The 15,212-nt window shown below is 40.4% G+C and overlaps 1 protein-coding gene across 3 annotated transcripts in view; it reads left to right on the top strand.

The window, feature by feature from the left end:
* Positions 1–15,212, top strand: part of ERC2 (ELKS/RAB6-interacting/CAST family member 2) — a 996,367-nt gene that overhangs the window by 175,308 nt on the left and 805,847 nt on the right. For all 3 annotated transcript variants that reach the window (XM_070360622.1, XM_070360624.1, XM_070360623.1), the window contains exon 3: positions 7,445–7,861. In XM_070360622.1, coding sequence (XP_070216723.1) covers positions 7,445–7,861 — 417 coding nt within the window. The remainder of the gene's footprint in view (positions 1–7,444; positions 7,862–15,212) is intronic.

Genomic DNA, 15,212 nt, shown 5'->3' on the forward strand with positions numbered 1-15,212 from the left:
CCATGTTTGGGGATAAGACACAGTAGATTCTAAACATCTGGCTAGGCCCTACTTAAATAATTGTGTGTTCCATGCACATCACACATATATAATTATGCTTTCATTCTATTTACCTTTTTTGTGTTTTAGATATTCTGAAATCTGGATTAGATTCTGACTCCAGTAGCTATTGGAAGTCACTCTCCTAAACATTGGCTAAAGCAAAGTATATTTTCTCCCCTTTTCCATATAAACTCAAGTATGGCTTAGTTTCTTATTTTTCATTGTTCTCCTTTTTTCAAAATTAAGTGAGCCTGTAAGAATTGTGTAAAATGAAGTTCTATAGTATTTTTAGAGCAGGGGAGACTTTCGAATTGGCTGGAGGAAACCTCAATTTTAGACTCTGGCCCATGTTTGCTAATGATGTGATTGCAATAAAATCCCTTAAACCAGCTCAATTTATTCTCTTGTGAAGTGGACATAGTTCTGGCAGCTTTGGAGCAGTATTGTCAGACAAGTGAGCTGGTGGACGTGAGGAATTTTGAGTTTTGGGAGAGAGAACAGGACAGAGTAATCTGGAGGTCAAGAATATTCTTCCTACTTCTCCAACCACCACTACCTCCCCTTCCTGCCCCCACCCACCCCATTCCCAGCCTAACTACAGCAAACCAAAGAAAAATGGAAACTATTCTCCCTCACATTGTTCTCCTGTGCTGACTGTTGGGTGAACAATTTCCTTTGGTCCTCTCATCTTCTTTCCATATTTTACTCACTATGTGTTGGGTACCTATTATGTACTAGAGTTGGGGGTATGATACAGATTTGGCCCAGAACCTGCCCTTGAGGAGCTCACTTTATCTCTCTTTAAATCTCTCTTCTTCTTGGCAATTTCCCTTGCCTTTTTGTGAGCACAGTGATGCTTTGAAAGATATATTTTGCTTTTATCTGACTGTTGAGTACTAGAAGGTTGTATCAGAAAATAAGCGTGCCATAACACCAGAAGCAGAAATCCTTATGACCTACTCTATTGTCTGTGACTTGAAATCAAGTGCACAAGCTCATCTCTTTGGTTCCCATTCCATTTATCTGCGTTTAATGGCCAGACCAAAGATTTTAAGCTTTTTTCCTTCTGTGTACTGGATTTGGGGTTAGCCTTTCAGTTCAGTTGCTCAGTTGTGTCCGACTCTTTGCGACCCCATGGACTGCAGCCCACCAGGCTTCCCTGTCCATCACCAACTCCCGAAATTTGTTCAAACTCATGTCCATTGAGTTGGTGATGCCATCCATCCATCTCATCCTGTGTTGTCCCCTTCTCCTCCTGCCTTCAGTCTTTTCCAGTGAGTCAGTAAAGGGGTTAGCGTTTACTATCCAGGATAGAGTTCAAAGTATGTAATTAAGTGTGGGGAGAAAAGGTTGAAAAGAACTGGGTTAAAGGCCAGGTATCAGGGTAAATATGATGCATTCTGTTTGGACTCCTAGCAGAGTGACTGCAGAGAGAAGCCTGGATGTCTGTTGTCACAGCTGCTTTACTTTCTTTGATGTCCTCAGTGGTCAGCTGTGGATAGGGAGTTTGCCTTCTTAGCTTTGATTCTTTGAGGACAACTGGAGGGTGATCCCACAATCAGGGTGGAGAGTAAAAAGCTTTCTGAATACTCATCCAACCATAGACTCACTTCTGTGCTTGAAGAGAATTAGCTATTTTGCCACCTATTATACTTGTGTTATAAGTGCCAGGTTGATAGAAATTTGATTGGCACCCAGGAATGAGGTTGGATCACCTGGCAATGTCCCATTCCCATGCAGGTGGATATTGGAAGGGCTTCTCTCTCCTAATATGCAGTCAAATAGAAGCAGCAGGAAGAGTGGTTGAGGCTTTGTGGAGTTGACACCACAGTGATGACTGATAAATTCCAAAGAGATGGCTCCTGGGCACATCCTAATGAGTTGCTGGTTTATAGTTCCCTGATGTAGGTTACAAACTGAAATGAATGCCTTTGATTATTGATCCAGTGAGATTTAAATGTGCTTTCATGGTTGAGAAGTGGGAGATGATTCAATGTGAAAGAATAGAGTAATTATATAAGAGGGGAGATTGAAAACTGTGCTTTTTTTTTTTTTTTTTTTTTTAAATTTTTAACCCTTAGAGCTTCCCTGGTGCCTCAGTGGTCAAGAATCTGTCTGCCAATGCAGGAGACATGAGTTCAATCCCTGGTCCAGGAAGATCCCTGGGGGAAAAAATGGCAACCCATTCCAGTGTTCTTGCCTGGAAAATTCCTTGGACACAAGAGCCTGGCAGGCTAGGGTCCATGGGGTCACAAAGAGTCAGACACTGCTGAGCAACTGAATAACAACAAAAAAGTGTTGTATCAAAGCCCCTTTGAAAAAGTGCTTTGGCTTTGCTAGAGTTTTCACTTGTATTCATGTATTTGATCTTTTGGAAAGGTTTTTTTTTTTTTTTTTAAACTGAACTTGTCTTCAGTGGAGGAGACCAGGGTTCGATCCTTGGGTCAGGAAGATCCCCTGGAGAAGGGGATGGCAACCCACTCCAGTATTATTGCCTGGAGAATTCCATGGACAGTCCATGGGGTTGCAGAGTTGGGCAGGACTGAGTGACTAACACCTCATCTCTAATTGCTTCATAGTAGTCATTACTAATTGTAAGATCTTAGAAATGAGGTCTCAGTAAGTTATCCTTGGAGTGTCCGGTGCTGTTTAACTATTGGATAGGACCAGATAATGTAGAAGTCAAATGATTTAGGTCGTCTCTCATCCTCCCTATAAGAGACACCACTGCTATTTTCTCAGTTGTCAAACTGGAGAACCACCTCCTTTTGGTCTGCTCTTAGGGTTGTTAGAGGATGGAGTCCAGGATCCTAGAAACCAAGATTCTGGCTTTTGCAGTATGTTTGTGTGCTCTTGGGCCTTTCATTTAACCTGTGTGGATCTGATTTTCTCATTTGTAAGATGAAGTTAACAAGCTAATCTTTAAGGCCTCTGTGAGCTCTAAGAATTCTGATTCCATGCCATCAGGATGTCAGATGGATTCATCTTTCAGAGTGTGGGTTTTTGTGCTTTTGTCACAGCAGCATACCTAGCCTATATATATATATATATATATAATATTATGATTGATTGATTATCGTTGTACAGCAGAAACCAACACAAACTTGTAAAGCAATTTTCCACCTATTAAAAATAAACTTTTAAAAAAGAGAATAAAAACTAAATGAAAAATAGATTTTAGACATTTTTTTTTTTTTAATTTCCAAGTGATATCTTCTTTTTCCTCACTGGGCCTCTGTGTGGCCCCCAATATATTGTCTTTACCAACTGAGCTATCACGGAAGCTCAGTTGGTAAAGAAACAAAAGAAATATTAAACACTGAAATATAGATTATCAGATTGTGTTTCGGCAATGCTGAAGTCATTCAGTGACTAATAAAATGATTACCTGGAAAGTAAATTTTCTTAATGTACAACCTGGAGATATCCATTGGGACAACCTCAGAGTGAGGAATTGCTTGGTTAGAGTGGCTACGTTTTATTTTGAGAATTGTTATAGCGGTCATAATTGCCTGCCTTGTCTGCTCTCACCACTCCTGCCCCTGCTCCCTTTTCTTTTTTCAGCCATCCTGAAGTGTATTTGGGCTTCCCCGATAGCTCAGATGATAAAGAATCCGCCTGCAATGTAGGAGACCTGGGTTCAATCCCTGGGTTGGGAAGACCCCCTGGAGAAGTATCTATACCGGTTCAGAGTTCAGGTAGTATACTGGTTCATGCAAGATGTTGGGGTCAGACTTCCAGGTGGATGAACACCTGACTGGCGCTTACCTAGCTGGGTAGCTTAGTGCAGGTTACTTAACCACTTTGTGTCTCATGTTGTCATTCATTAAATGCCCTGTCTCACTGGGTGTTTGTGAAGATGAAAAATGCTTAGAATGGTACCTGGACTATGGAAGGGCCATAAAGATTTTTGCCATTACTGTTCCCTAATAGGTCTAGTCTGTCTTTGCCTCTGGGCTTTTATACTTTCTCCGCTCTTTCTTTCATTCTTCCCAGGATTGGCTCTCATTTATTTTTCAAGACATAGCTCAGTGGTACCTCTTAGTGTGGGTAGCTCTTGTGTTTTCTTACATTTCTCTAGCCTGGGTTACACCCTCTCTGCATTTCTAGCCAACCTGGCTGTGACTTCTGTCATATTGCTGCTATTAGTTTATGTGTCCACATGGATTGGGAGCAAGGACCACTTCTTTTTCTTTGTTTTCTCTCTTTTTCTTTTTTGGATATTTCATGGGTATGAGGAAGACACTGGGTAAATGCATATTGAATGGATAAATGGATTGATTTTTCCCCCTTCATTCCTCTCTCCTTCTTATTCTTCTTTGCTACTTCTCTTGTCTACTACACTTCCTTTCTCCCTTCATTCTCAAGCCTGGCACTTGATGCATTACCTTAGTTATTCCTCACAGGAACTCTGAGGTAAGCATTGTGATTAGTCCCATTTTGCAGGTTTGGAAGCAAAGGATCTGGGCACTAGACAACTTGCCCATCCAAAGGGGCAGCAGCCTTAACAGGGTTGTCTTCCAGTGCTGCTGTCTTTGCCCAAAGCATTTTGGCATTTTTTGGAATTCCCTTCTGACTAGTTTATGAACTACATAAGAAAACTAACCTTGTTTTGGTCACTCTCAGAAAAGATAATTTCTGGTATGATCATCATGATTCATTGTATTTGTCTCCAAGTAAACTTTGGTCATTCCAGAAATCCAAGCCACTTTAAGAGGACAAAGATTTGCCCTTGTCAGGAATGTTTATTTAAATGGCTTGAAGACAGTTGCGTACTCTCCAGGGGCTTGGCAGCAGCCACATCAACGGGCCGAACACTGTCGATACTCCTGTGTGCTTTGTTTTGGTGTGCTTTAGGGCTGGTGGGCTGGTGGAGGAAGGTCACATTACCTTGTGGTCCCACTTCACGTTTTTTATGACAGCTTTATTGAGATATGATTTATGTACCATGCAGTTCATCCATCTAATATGTAAAATTCATTGGTTTTTAGTATATTCACAAAGTTGTTCAACCAAACGGCTAATTCCAGAACATTTTCATCACCCCTAAAAGAAACACCCTTCAAAAACAAACATCTTTCAAGGGCTGATTTTCATCACCCCCCAAGAAGACATGCTACTTTAATAGACATCCTTCATCTCCCCCACAATCTCGCCTGACAATCACCAATTTGTTTTCTGTCGATGGATTTGCTTATTATGGATATTTCCTGTCAGTGTAATCATGTGACGTGTAATTTTATAACTGGCTTCTTTCATGTGGCATATTGTTTTTAAGATTCATCCATGTTACAGTGTCCACCAGTACTTCATACTTTATACGGCTAAATACTCCATTTTATGCATATACCACATTTTATATACTCATTCATTAATTGACTGATATTTAGGTTGTTTTCCACTTTTTGGCTACTATGAATAATGGTGCTAGGAATATTTGTGTATAAATTGACTGTTGAATGGATAAATACCATGTAGTATGTCCCTATGTTGGAATAATGTTCATCTATCAAATGTAGCATGATATATGCTACAACATGGATGAACCTTGAAAACAGGATGATCCCACTGGTGTGGAATGCCCAGAATAGGCACAACCATAGAGGCAGAAAGTATTGGTGGTTGCTAGGGCCTGAGGATGGGGAGGAAGATGGGGAGTGACTTCTAAAGGGTATAGAATTTCTTTTGGGGATGATGAAAATGTTCTAAAATTTATTTGTTTATGGTTGTACAACTTTGTAACTGTACTAAAAAGCACTGAAATGTAATTTTACTTTACAGGGGTGAGTTATATTTTTTAAAAATTTATAATTACTGTCATTAAATACATACCAGTTGCTTACTCTGCATTTGTTACCCTGGGAGATGCTGTGACATACAAATGAGACAGTAGGCAGGAATCTCTCATTGGATGTTTCCAAGTAAAAAGTTGACCTGGATACCAATAAAGAGTTTGATAAACGCATCACTTGGTGCTAGTTTCTGGGTACAGGCCCCACTCAGAAAAATCTCAACCTCTCTGGATATAAGCTATGGGAATGCAGAAGGATTTCCCAATGTGGACTCCTCCAGTATTTATGTAACTTAGTCATGTTATTTTATTATCCCTGCCTTATAATACTGTGAATTCCCTGTAGGCAGAACCTATGCCTTGCATTCATATTGATTTCCATGTTTAACGCTGTGTCTAGTCTGTATCAGGAGAATGCGTTTGGTGAGTGGATGAGTGACTGTGTTTTGGAAGTCCCTGGGTTACTTCCTAGGACAAAAATGCCTTCAGCTTATGGCTGCCTGGTCTGATCAGTCTGAGGCTGCCCTTCTTGGGAAAGTGTTGCTGAATTCACCGCCTGTCTTCATGCAATTTTGTTTCTCTGGCACTTCCACTCTGATTTTGGTTAAAATGGTGACATGGGATGATACGTGGGTAGCTCTGGAGTGTTGTGCTTTCCTCTCTGGTAATAGAAACCAAGATACTGGGTTCCTGGGTCAGTGAGATTTAGGAAAATTAGAGGTGGAATAAGCCTCATTTTTTCCTTTTTTAAAATCATGTTTATCAAGCATCAGTGCTATAAATTCTATGTAGCTTATGGGTCTTAATAAGAAACTGATTTTCTTTTTTTCTTCTCTGTGAAGGTACTTTATGTTGATTAAGTTCTTTCTGTTAAATATCCTTTGCTTGCCCTGGACTTTTCTTTGTGTTGATTTTTGCTTCATTTTTCTTTCGTTTCTCATGCTGTTCAGTTACTGGATGCCAGAAGAACCAAGGTTTGTCCACTCTTTGCCGCTCGTTTGTTTGCTCTGTACAGCCTCACCTCCTTGTGTGTTTGAGTGTGTCTGTCTGTCTGTATTTGTCCCCTTTTGCTTGCAGATGCAGTAATCCTGTTTACTAAACCTGTTCACAGCTTTATTTGTAAAAATAAAGTCCTTGTTTATGTCTACTTGTAGTGGATGCAATCATTTTTATTTTTAAATGGACATACACTTACCACAGAAAGTGATGGATAGTAGAATAAAGAAACCTTAGGAAACAAGGAATACTGAGTCTGGAGCATTGTGGGTGTAAAGAAGGTGTGCTTGTGAAAGTTTCCCTCTAACCTTTCCACTCCTAAATTAAAACTCTGTAGATGTGTAATTTACCTTGTAACTGACACTAATACACCGTTTCTGTGTATGTGTACCTTTCTCTTAAGACATTCAGAAAGCATCATTGAATTAACTCCCCTTCTCCATGTGCTGTCCCTTGCTTCTGAAGTCACCTTGGAGAACCTAACAGCTGGCCCCTCTGGACCTCATGATTAACATTCCATCTTCATAGTGTGATAGCAGCAAATAGCATTTGGCATGTTCATTGACTTTTTTCCCCTCTTCTTTCTCCTCTCTTGCTCTGTCTTTCTCATCATAGCACCTTCAATTGACAATCCAGGCCCTTCAAGATGAGCTGCGAACCCAGAGAGACCTCAACCACCTCCTGCAGCAAGAGAGTGGCAACCGAGGAGCAGAGCACTTCACCATCGAACTGACGGAGGAGAACTTCCGGCGGCTCCAAGCTGAGCATGACAGGCAGGCTAAGGAGCTGTTCCTGTTGAGGAAGACCTTGGAGGAAATGGAGCTGAGAATTGAAACGCAGAAACAGACCCTCAATGCCCGAGACGAGTCAATTAAAAAGCTTCTTGAGATGTTGCAGAGTAAAGGTTTGCCGTCCAAAAGTCTTGAGGATGACAATGAACGGACACGTCGGATGGCAGAGGCTGAGTCTCAAGTCAGCCACTTGGAAGTGATTTTAGACCAGAAAGAGAAGGAAAACATACATCTTAGAGAGGTAAGGACATTCAGTTTATTTCTCTAAAGTTATATTTTACAAGTTAAAATATGTTAAATATGTTACCAAGTTATTATCACAGGTTGGACATTATCTATAGCCTTGACAAAATTCCCCTTGTCATCTGTTTTATAACCTTCCTGTCTACTTATCACCTTTAAACTGGAATTTGGCATTAGTCTTTTTTTTTTTCCTCTGCCCACCACACGTGTGTTCCATTATTATTCAACACGTATTCAGGATCCAAGTGTGTGCAGCACACATCAACTCTAAGGTCGTTTACAGTTGCTTTCCTACAGATGGCCATTGTTTCAGGGTCTTTTAAATACAGTACTGTTTAAGTTTTAGATATTTATTAAATATCCTCTTTTTAAAGGAGCAAAATGAATAGGTGATTAGCAAAACAATGAACTTAAATGCTTCATAGCTAAATTTGGTGTGGGATTGTTAGAAAGTAAAGCCTAAGGATATTTCTGGAAACAATGGAAAAATGTGCAGACCAATTTTGAACGTTTAGATAATCTTTGCCTACATTTACATTCATGTAGGACAGAGTGTTCCTGGTTTTCTGAGTGTGCATTTTGCACTTGGTGAATTAAATCATTTGAAGTTTCTCAGAGGCAGCCTCGCTGGCTTGCCACTACCATTGAATATTGGGATGCTCAGATATCTGAGAATATGCAGTTGGATAGATCTTAGAAAGAATGTGGGTGACCTCCAAGGTTTGGCATTTTTATAGCAGTTCCTTGCTACTGTGGTGGATGTGAATCTCAAAAGTACCGTGTAGGGAAAATAAAATGCTGTGACAGACACAGATCTCACAGAAAACAGGAAGCAGTGAAATGGCATTAAGTATATTTTCAAAATATTCTGCAGCCATAAATAAAAATTCAAAAAGACGTTTGTTTTCAGACCAAACTAGATTTTTTGGCATTATGTACCTTTTTGGATGGGCAGTCCTTCCAGTGAGTCATTTGTTTGATTGCTCAGAAAGCATGGCTTTCATGTTGGGACTTGGTATTGCAGCTGCTCCCAGTGGTTTTCTCTGATATTAGATTGTATTTGCTTACAACATTTGAGTAGAATTTTGTGTCTTTGGATTTAATATCCTCCATGCTTACTCTCCTTGGTTTTGTTCTCATGAGACCCTGTCTACATGTTTGGGAAGTCAGATTGCTTGGCTTCACATTAGATACTTAAAGATATGTTTTGTTGGGCCTGGTCTTCCCATTCCTATTCCAAGAGTGTGAACGTGGTGGGAAGACTTCTAAGATGGCCACTATATCCATACCTATTGGAATTCATATATTTATGTAATCTCCTCCCTTTGAGTTTAGGCTGAACCTAGTGACTTGATCCTGAATGATAGAATGACAAAGGTAGTGGGATGCCAATATTGCTTCTGTGACTAGATTACTAGTAATTACTAGATTACTAGTAATTACTAGATTAATAGATTACTAGTAAGACTGTCCCTTCCATGTTGTTCATACAGTCTGTTGCCATCTCATCTGGCATGCTTTGAAGCAAGTTGCCATGTGGCAGAGGCTTGTGTGGTAAGGAACCTCCAGGTAGTCTCCAGCTGACACTCAGTAAGGAATTGAGACCCTCACTCAAACAGCCACAAAGAACTGAGAACTGCCAACCATCACTTAGTAAGCTTGGAAGTGGATCTTTTCCAGTTGATTCTTTCAATGAGATAACAGTTTCTAGGCTGACAAGTTGATTGCAGCTTTCTGAGAGACTCAGCTGAGATGTGCTCAAATTCCTGTTCCACATAAACTGTGAGATAATAAACGTATGTTTTTAAGCTGCTGAATTTTGGGTGAATTAGTTTCTGCTCCACTGTATTAGCTATCTACTGCTGTATAAAGAATCTCTTCCTGGCTTGCACTATAGACTTTCCATTTAATTTACAGAGGAGAAGCAGTGATTACTGCCATGTTATTTCATGTAGAATGTCTGTGGATTTTGAATTTTGATTGTGTTATCTCAAAACTGTGGTTGGTAGATTGTTGTTGTTGTACAGTTGCTCAGTAGTGTCTGACTCTTTGAGACCCCATGGACTGCAGCATGCCAGGCTCCCTGTCCTTCACCATCTCCCAAAGCTTGTGCAAACTCATGTCCACTGAGTTGGTGATGCCATCCAACCATCTTGTCCTCTGTCATCCCCTTCTCTTCCTGCCTTCAGTTTTTTCTAGCATCGGGGTCTTCCCTGATGACCTTGAAAAGTTTAGTACATTGCTATAGTTTAAAAAAGGTGCTGCTTTATTTTGGGTGCCAAGGGGTCAAGTTTCCTGTACAGCAAGGCTGTGATACCAGAGAAATCCTCATCTGCAGCACTGACCATGTTGGGATCTTGGGTCAGGTAGTCAGTCTTCTCTTGATGGATTCTGCTCAATGGTAGTATTTAATGGTGCCTTGATGGTGGCTTGATTTTTTTAGGCTATCTATCTTCATTTAAATGACTCTAATTGGGTCGCAAAGAGTCGGACATGACTGAGCGACTGATCTGATCTGAAACACCGTTTGATTTATGTTTTATGGGATTAGTTGGTCCTTGTAATGATCTGGCCTGAATATATGTCATGCTTAAAACCTTAAACATTAGACCAAAAGCTCACAGGGAGTGGTACAGAAAATGCAGGCAATGCATCCAGCTGTTTTCCTTGAGCGTCAGACCAAAGTCAGTGGATAACCCTTATCTTGGCTTATTAAGAACGGAGAAAAAAGTGTATGTTAAAAAAAAAAATTCTCATTTAAAACTTGGAGTTGAATAAGATTTTGAGGCCTGAAAGGACTTTGCCCAAGAGAAAGAGGTTACTGGTTTCTGAGAACCATTTAGTATATTTCCAGTAATTTTGGTAGTTTGAAATTGGTTTTGGTGGGAATATTGACACCATGGAAGTCAGCAAATGCTACTCTCAGGGTCTACTTCCCCTTTGGTGCCATCCCTGAGAGCCTGTTTACCAACACACCTCTGAATAAATGCCATAAAATGTTTACCTACTATACAGCAGGAAGAGGTAAGTTAAATAGTGCGAGAATTATGAATCCATTAACCACTCATGGTTCATCACATGTTTTTATAGCAACATCTGGATAGATGCATATGTGTTGGGCACTGTGAAGAATGCTTGACCTTGATTCGCAATTAATTCTCACAACCACCTTATTTGTTCATTCATCTATTCATCCATCCACCCATCCATTTTGTGACTACTTATTGAGGATCTGTTTGGGGATAGAGTAATGTTAACTGATAAAACTTGACTTCATGGTTATAATATTTTATTGGGGTGAAACAGCAGTTTAAAAAGTAGTTAGAAAAGTGTCAGGAGGAAAAGAAGAGGGTGAAGTACTAGGGAACTGAGTGGGGTCAACTTCACATTGGATAGTCAGGGAGGGCTTGTTGGAGGAGGTGACATTGTGAACTTCAGTGACAAAAAGGAACCAGCCATGTAAGGCTCTCAGAAAACTGTTCCAGTTAGATGGCAAGGCCCATGTCTAGGAGGTATGGTCATTTTCTGCTTTCCTCTTTTTGCCTGGGGAAACTGAAGAACAAGTGACATAAAAAATCTAGCCCAAGTTCCCACAGCTAACAAGCTGATATTTGAGTTAGGCTGCCTCCAAAGTCTCAGCTCTTACACCATTTCTTATATTCCTGTTCTAGAAGAATCTTTTCGAAAGGACACTCCACAGTACGGCCATTTTGTGGAATATTGATATATGTTTTGAGAGGAAAAGGGCTGCAGGGCTAAATGAACTTGGGAAAATGTTGAATTTCATAGAGCTTACAGCAATGATATCCAAGAAGAGGACTGGGGAAGGCAGAGCCTCTCAAATTGACTTGATTTGCTTTTCTCTTGTTGCACTGTTGTTCTTTGTAAAACAGTTTGGAAAAACACTGTGCTAGAAAATACAAATTGTGCTTTTAATTTGTGACCTATAAAATATGTAATAATGTACATATAATTTCCCACAGCCAAAAAACTGGGTAGTTTCCTCCATTGGTTATTCTAGAAGGCAGAGTTTATTGTAAGCTGTTTCCACATTCTCTACTGAGTTTTAGAATGTTTATTCCCCTGTCAGGGTATTTTATTTTATTTTATTTTTTTTAGTGGAAAAATGTGGCTCACTGCTTTTGGTATTAAACCAGTAAGAATAACCCAGCTTGAAAAAAGAAGTCTCCTGACCTCTGTTAATTTAAATGAATCTGAAACAGGATTTAAAATGTACTTGAGATTTTAAGTTCAGTGTGTTCCCGATTCCCTTTTCATTTTGCACGATTTAACCCAGTTGGGGCTGAATGGTGTAATGCTGGGGAATGGAGTGTTAGTGGTTTTATGATTCATTCTCAGGCAGAGGTGTTGGACTTCATATAAACCTCATCTCCTAGAATGCTGGCCTCGTTTAGCCTATTGTTTCGGGAGGTTTAGAATTGGCAGGAGTCGCACACGGGCAGAGTCAGGTTGCTTTAGTGTCTCGTTGTCTTTCGGTGGTCTGAAAAAGGCTGAGGGTGAAACCACTTCTTTGCCTGGCAGGAAACAACAACACAAAGATTATGATCTCAGCTTATTTGGAAGACCAGAACTATTGCCCAAGAACTATAACCGACAGGCTAATGTGAGCTGAAGTATTGGCTCAAATACAAGCATTACTCACTAGTGTCGTCTGATGCTTTTGGATACAGGTTGATTTGATAAGACATTGTTTGATGTAGTAATAGTTTACCTTGTTCTCTAGCTTTTTCCACAGAGAACATACTGTTCCATATGAAGGTTTTAGTAATCAAACATCCAAAATACGACTGATCTCGTTAAAGAAAAAGTGGGTTTGTGTGCTAGGATCCTCCTATATTCACACTCCTTAATGTTTTCTTGCCTGATCCTTAAGAGAGAGTTAGTAGTCTTTAGTTTAATTGTATTGTAAGATGTTTGAAGGGAAGGGGATATATGCTTCCCTTTTGAAGGGAAGGGATATATGCCATGCTTGTTGATTTCCTATACTAAAACCCTTGGGCAGTTTGCCTGTCTTTGAAAGTAAGGTGGAACACTGAAGTCGTTGGGAACCACAGTTGCTACTAACGCAGGATAAGTAAAGCCCTCAGGACATTGGGCCTGGGCTTCCCTCCATGCTCTTGGGGAAGGGGTGCAGGGAGGAAGAGGGCAAGGCAACATGAATTCTTGGTCTCCTCATTTATTTATCCAAGTTGTCCCTAGGCCAGCAGGAATCCACCAAGGCAAAGTCTGACCTAGAAGTTCTTGAGCTCATAAACCTTTTCCTAACAGCTCAAACCTCCCCTATGTAATCATTGCCGAAACTTCTAATCTCCACCCTAGTCCCCCCTCTCTCAACACCATATGGCCTCCTTCTCTTTAATACACACTTGTCTCTATTTGGGCTGGCTGAGCCACGATTTTGCTGTTGCAGGCATTTCTAATTCTGACTCTACAGATTATACATTCTATTTCTACCAAGAAAACTTATCACAGAAAGTATTCCCAAACGCAAGTGACCACGTAAACATAATATTTTACATTTTTTTGTGCAAGAGTTTTATATATATATATATATGTGTGTGTGTGTGTGTGTGTGTGTGTATACAGAACCTAACAATAGCTATTTTAATAAAGTACTTTTTAACCTAACCAATACATTCCATCAGTATTTCCAGGCCTCAAATATTGCCTGCAAGATGCTCAGTAAATATTTGGATGAGTATAAAATAGTTTAATACCATGAGAGTTGCTCAGTGGTTTATTTTGTCAGTACTGGCAAAGTTTATAATGATTGTACAAGTGTCATATTCTTTTGTTTTCTGTATTGTCACTCTGTGTTTGGAATAGAGCAATAGTTTTGAGGGTAGTCTTAACTGGAAGTTTTAGTTTTTTAAAAATGTGTTGCATATCATTGGGCACATTTTGAACATCCATATGCAGGATGCTGTGGGAGCATCCATGGTAAGTATGTCAGGGATTCAGATGGGCAGTAAGAAACAGCTCACACTTTATTGAGGTTTATTCTGTGCCAGGGGCTGTACTAAGGGGAAACTTATCATAATCCCCATTATACAGATAAGGAAGCTGAGGCACAAAGAGGTAAGTAATTGTACTTTGTCATAGGTAAGTGTTGGAGCCAGGATCAGAACCTAGGAAATTTAGTTCCAGAATCTACATCTGTCACCACATACACTACTGCTTCTTGGGCTAGTGCATCAAGAGGATCTTGAATGGCACTTAAATGCTGTGCAGCTTAGAGGTAGGAGAGCTGACAGCTGGCTTCATCCATGGCAGAGCTGGAAGAATTTCACCACACCTGTGTGGTGGAGAAGGATGGTTGGAGAAGAGATAGCTCAGCCAAGCATTAGAGGAGGGCTTGGGGTACATGGAGTTTAGAGCAGCTGAAACTCCCTCTGTCAGGAGGGAAAGGAAATAAAACTGAACAGGAGGTTTGAGGTCATTTCACTGAGGGTTCTGAGCATGTGACACAGGAAGTTGGTCTTTACCTGGTAGGCTCTGGGCAGCCTTGGAAACATTGTCCCTGGAGAATGGCATGATCAAAAAAGATTAAGTGCTAATTGATAGTGGATTAGATAGGGAGAGAATAAAGAGATGGAGATAAGTTAGAAGGATACTGTCATTCAGATGACCAAGAATCTGGATCCTGGTGGTGGCCAAGAAGTTGAAGGTCAAGGTCATCCCCATCTGCAGGCAGGACTTTGAAACTCAGGAACTGAGTACTAGGAGCGTGAGGAGCAGACAACCACTGTGGGCCTTGGTGTAGGCGGTGGTGGGCCAGATGGCAGGAGAGAATTGTCAGTAGGAGGAGCTGGGGCTGAGAAGAGACTTTGGACATATAAGAGTTTGATGGCATCCTGGTGGAGTTGTCCAACCAAGGACGAGAATGTGACTGAGGAAATGATCGTGAAGTTCTGCCCAAGATGCACAAGGTACTTCTGACTCCTGGTCACATTTTATTGTAGTTGCTTTCACACACACTTCAGTGTCTGTGACCACTGAGCTCCCAGTTTGTATGATTTTTCTAAAGGCCGCATTGTCACTTACTATTATTATTACTTAGGAGAAGACTCTAGGAACTGCATACTTCTTCATGCTTCTTTTCTCAAAAAAGCACTTAATTTTGAATATGGTATCTTTTGAGATTACATGGACTTCTCATTGGCTGATGCCTACTTGATACAGATTTCCTTTGTTCTCAATGAGTTCTGTTTTCTCCAGGCATTTAAATCAGGATAGATCCCAATGAAGAATCTTTGCAGAAAAGTACTCTTTCTGGACCTTGCTAACAACACATCTGAAAGCAGGGTTTCATAACCTTTACCCTCACA

The sequence above is a fragment of the Bos mutus genome, chromosome 22 (assembly GCF_027580195.1).
Source record: "Bos mutus isolate GX-2022 chromosome 22, NWIPB_WYAK_1.1, whole genome shotgun sequence".
NCBI lineage: Eukaryota > Metazoa > Chordata > Mammalia > Artiodactyla > Bovidae > Bos > Bos mutus.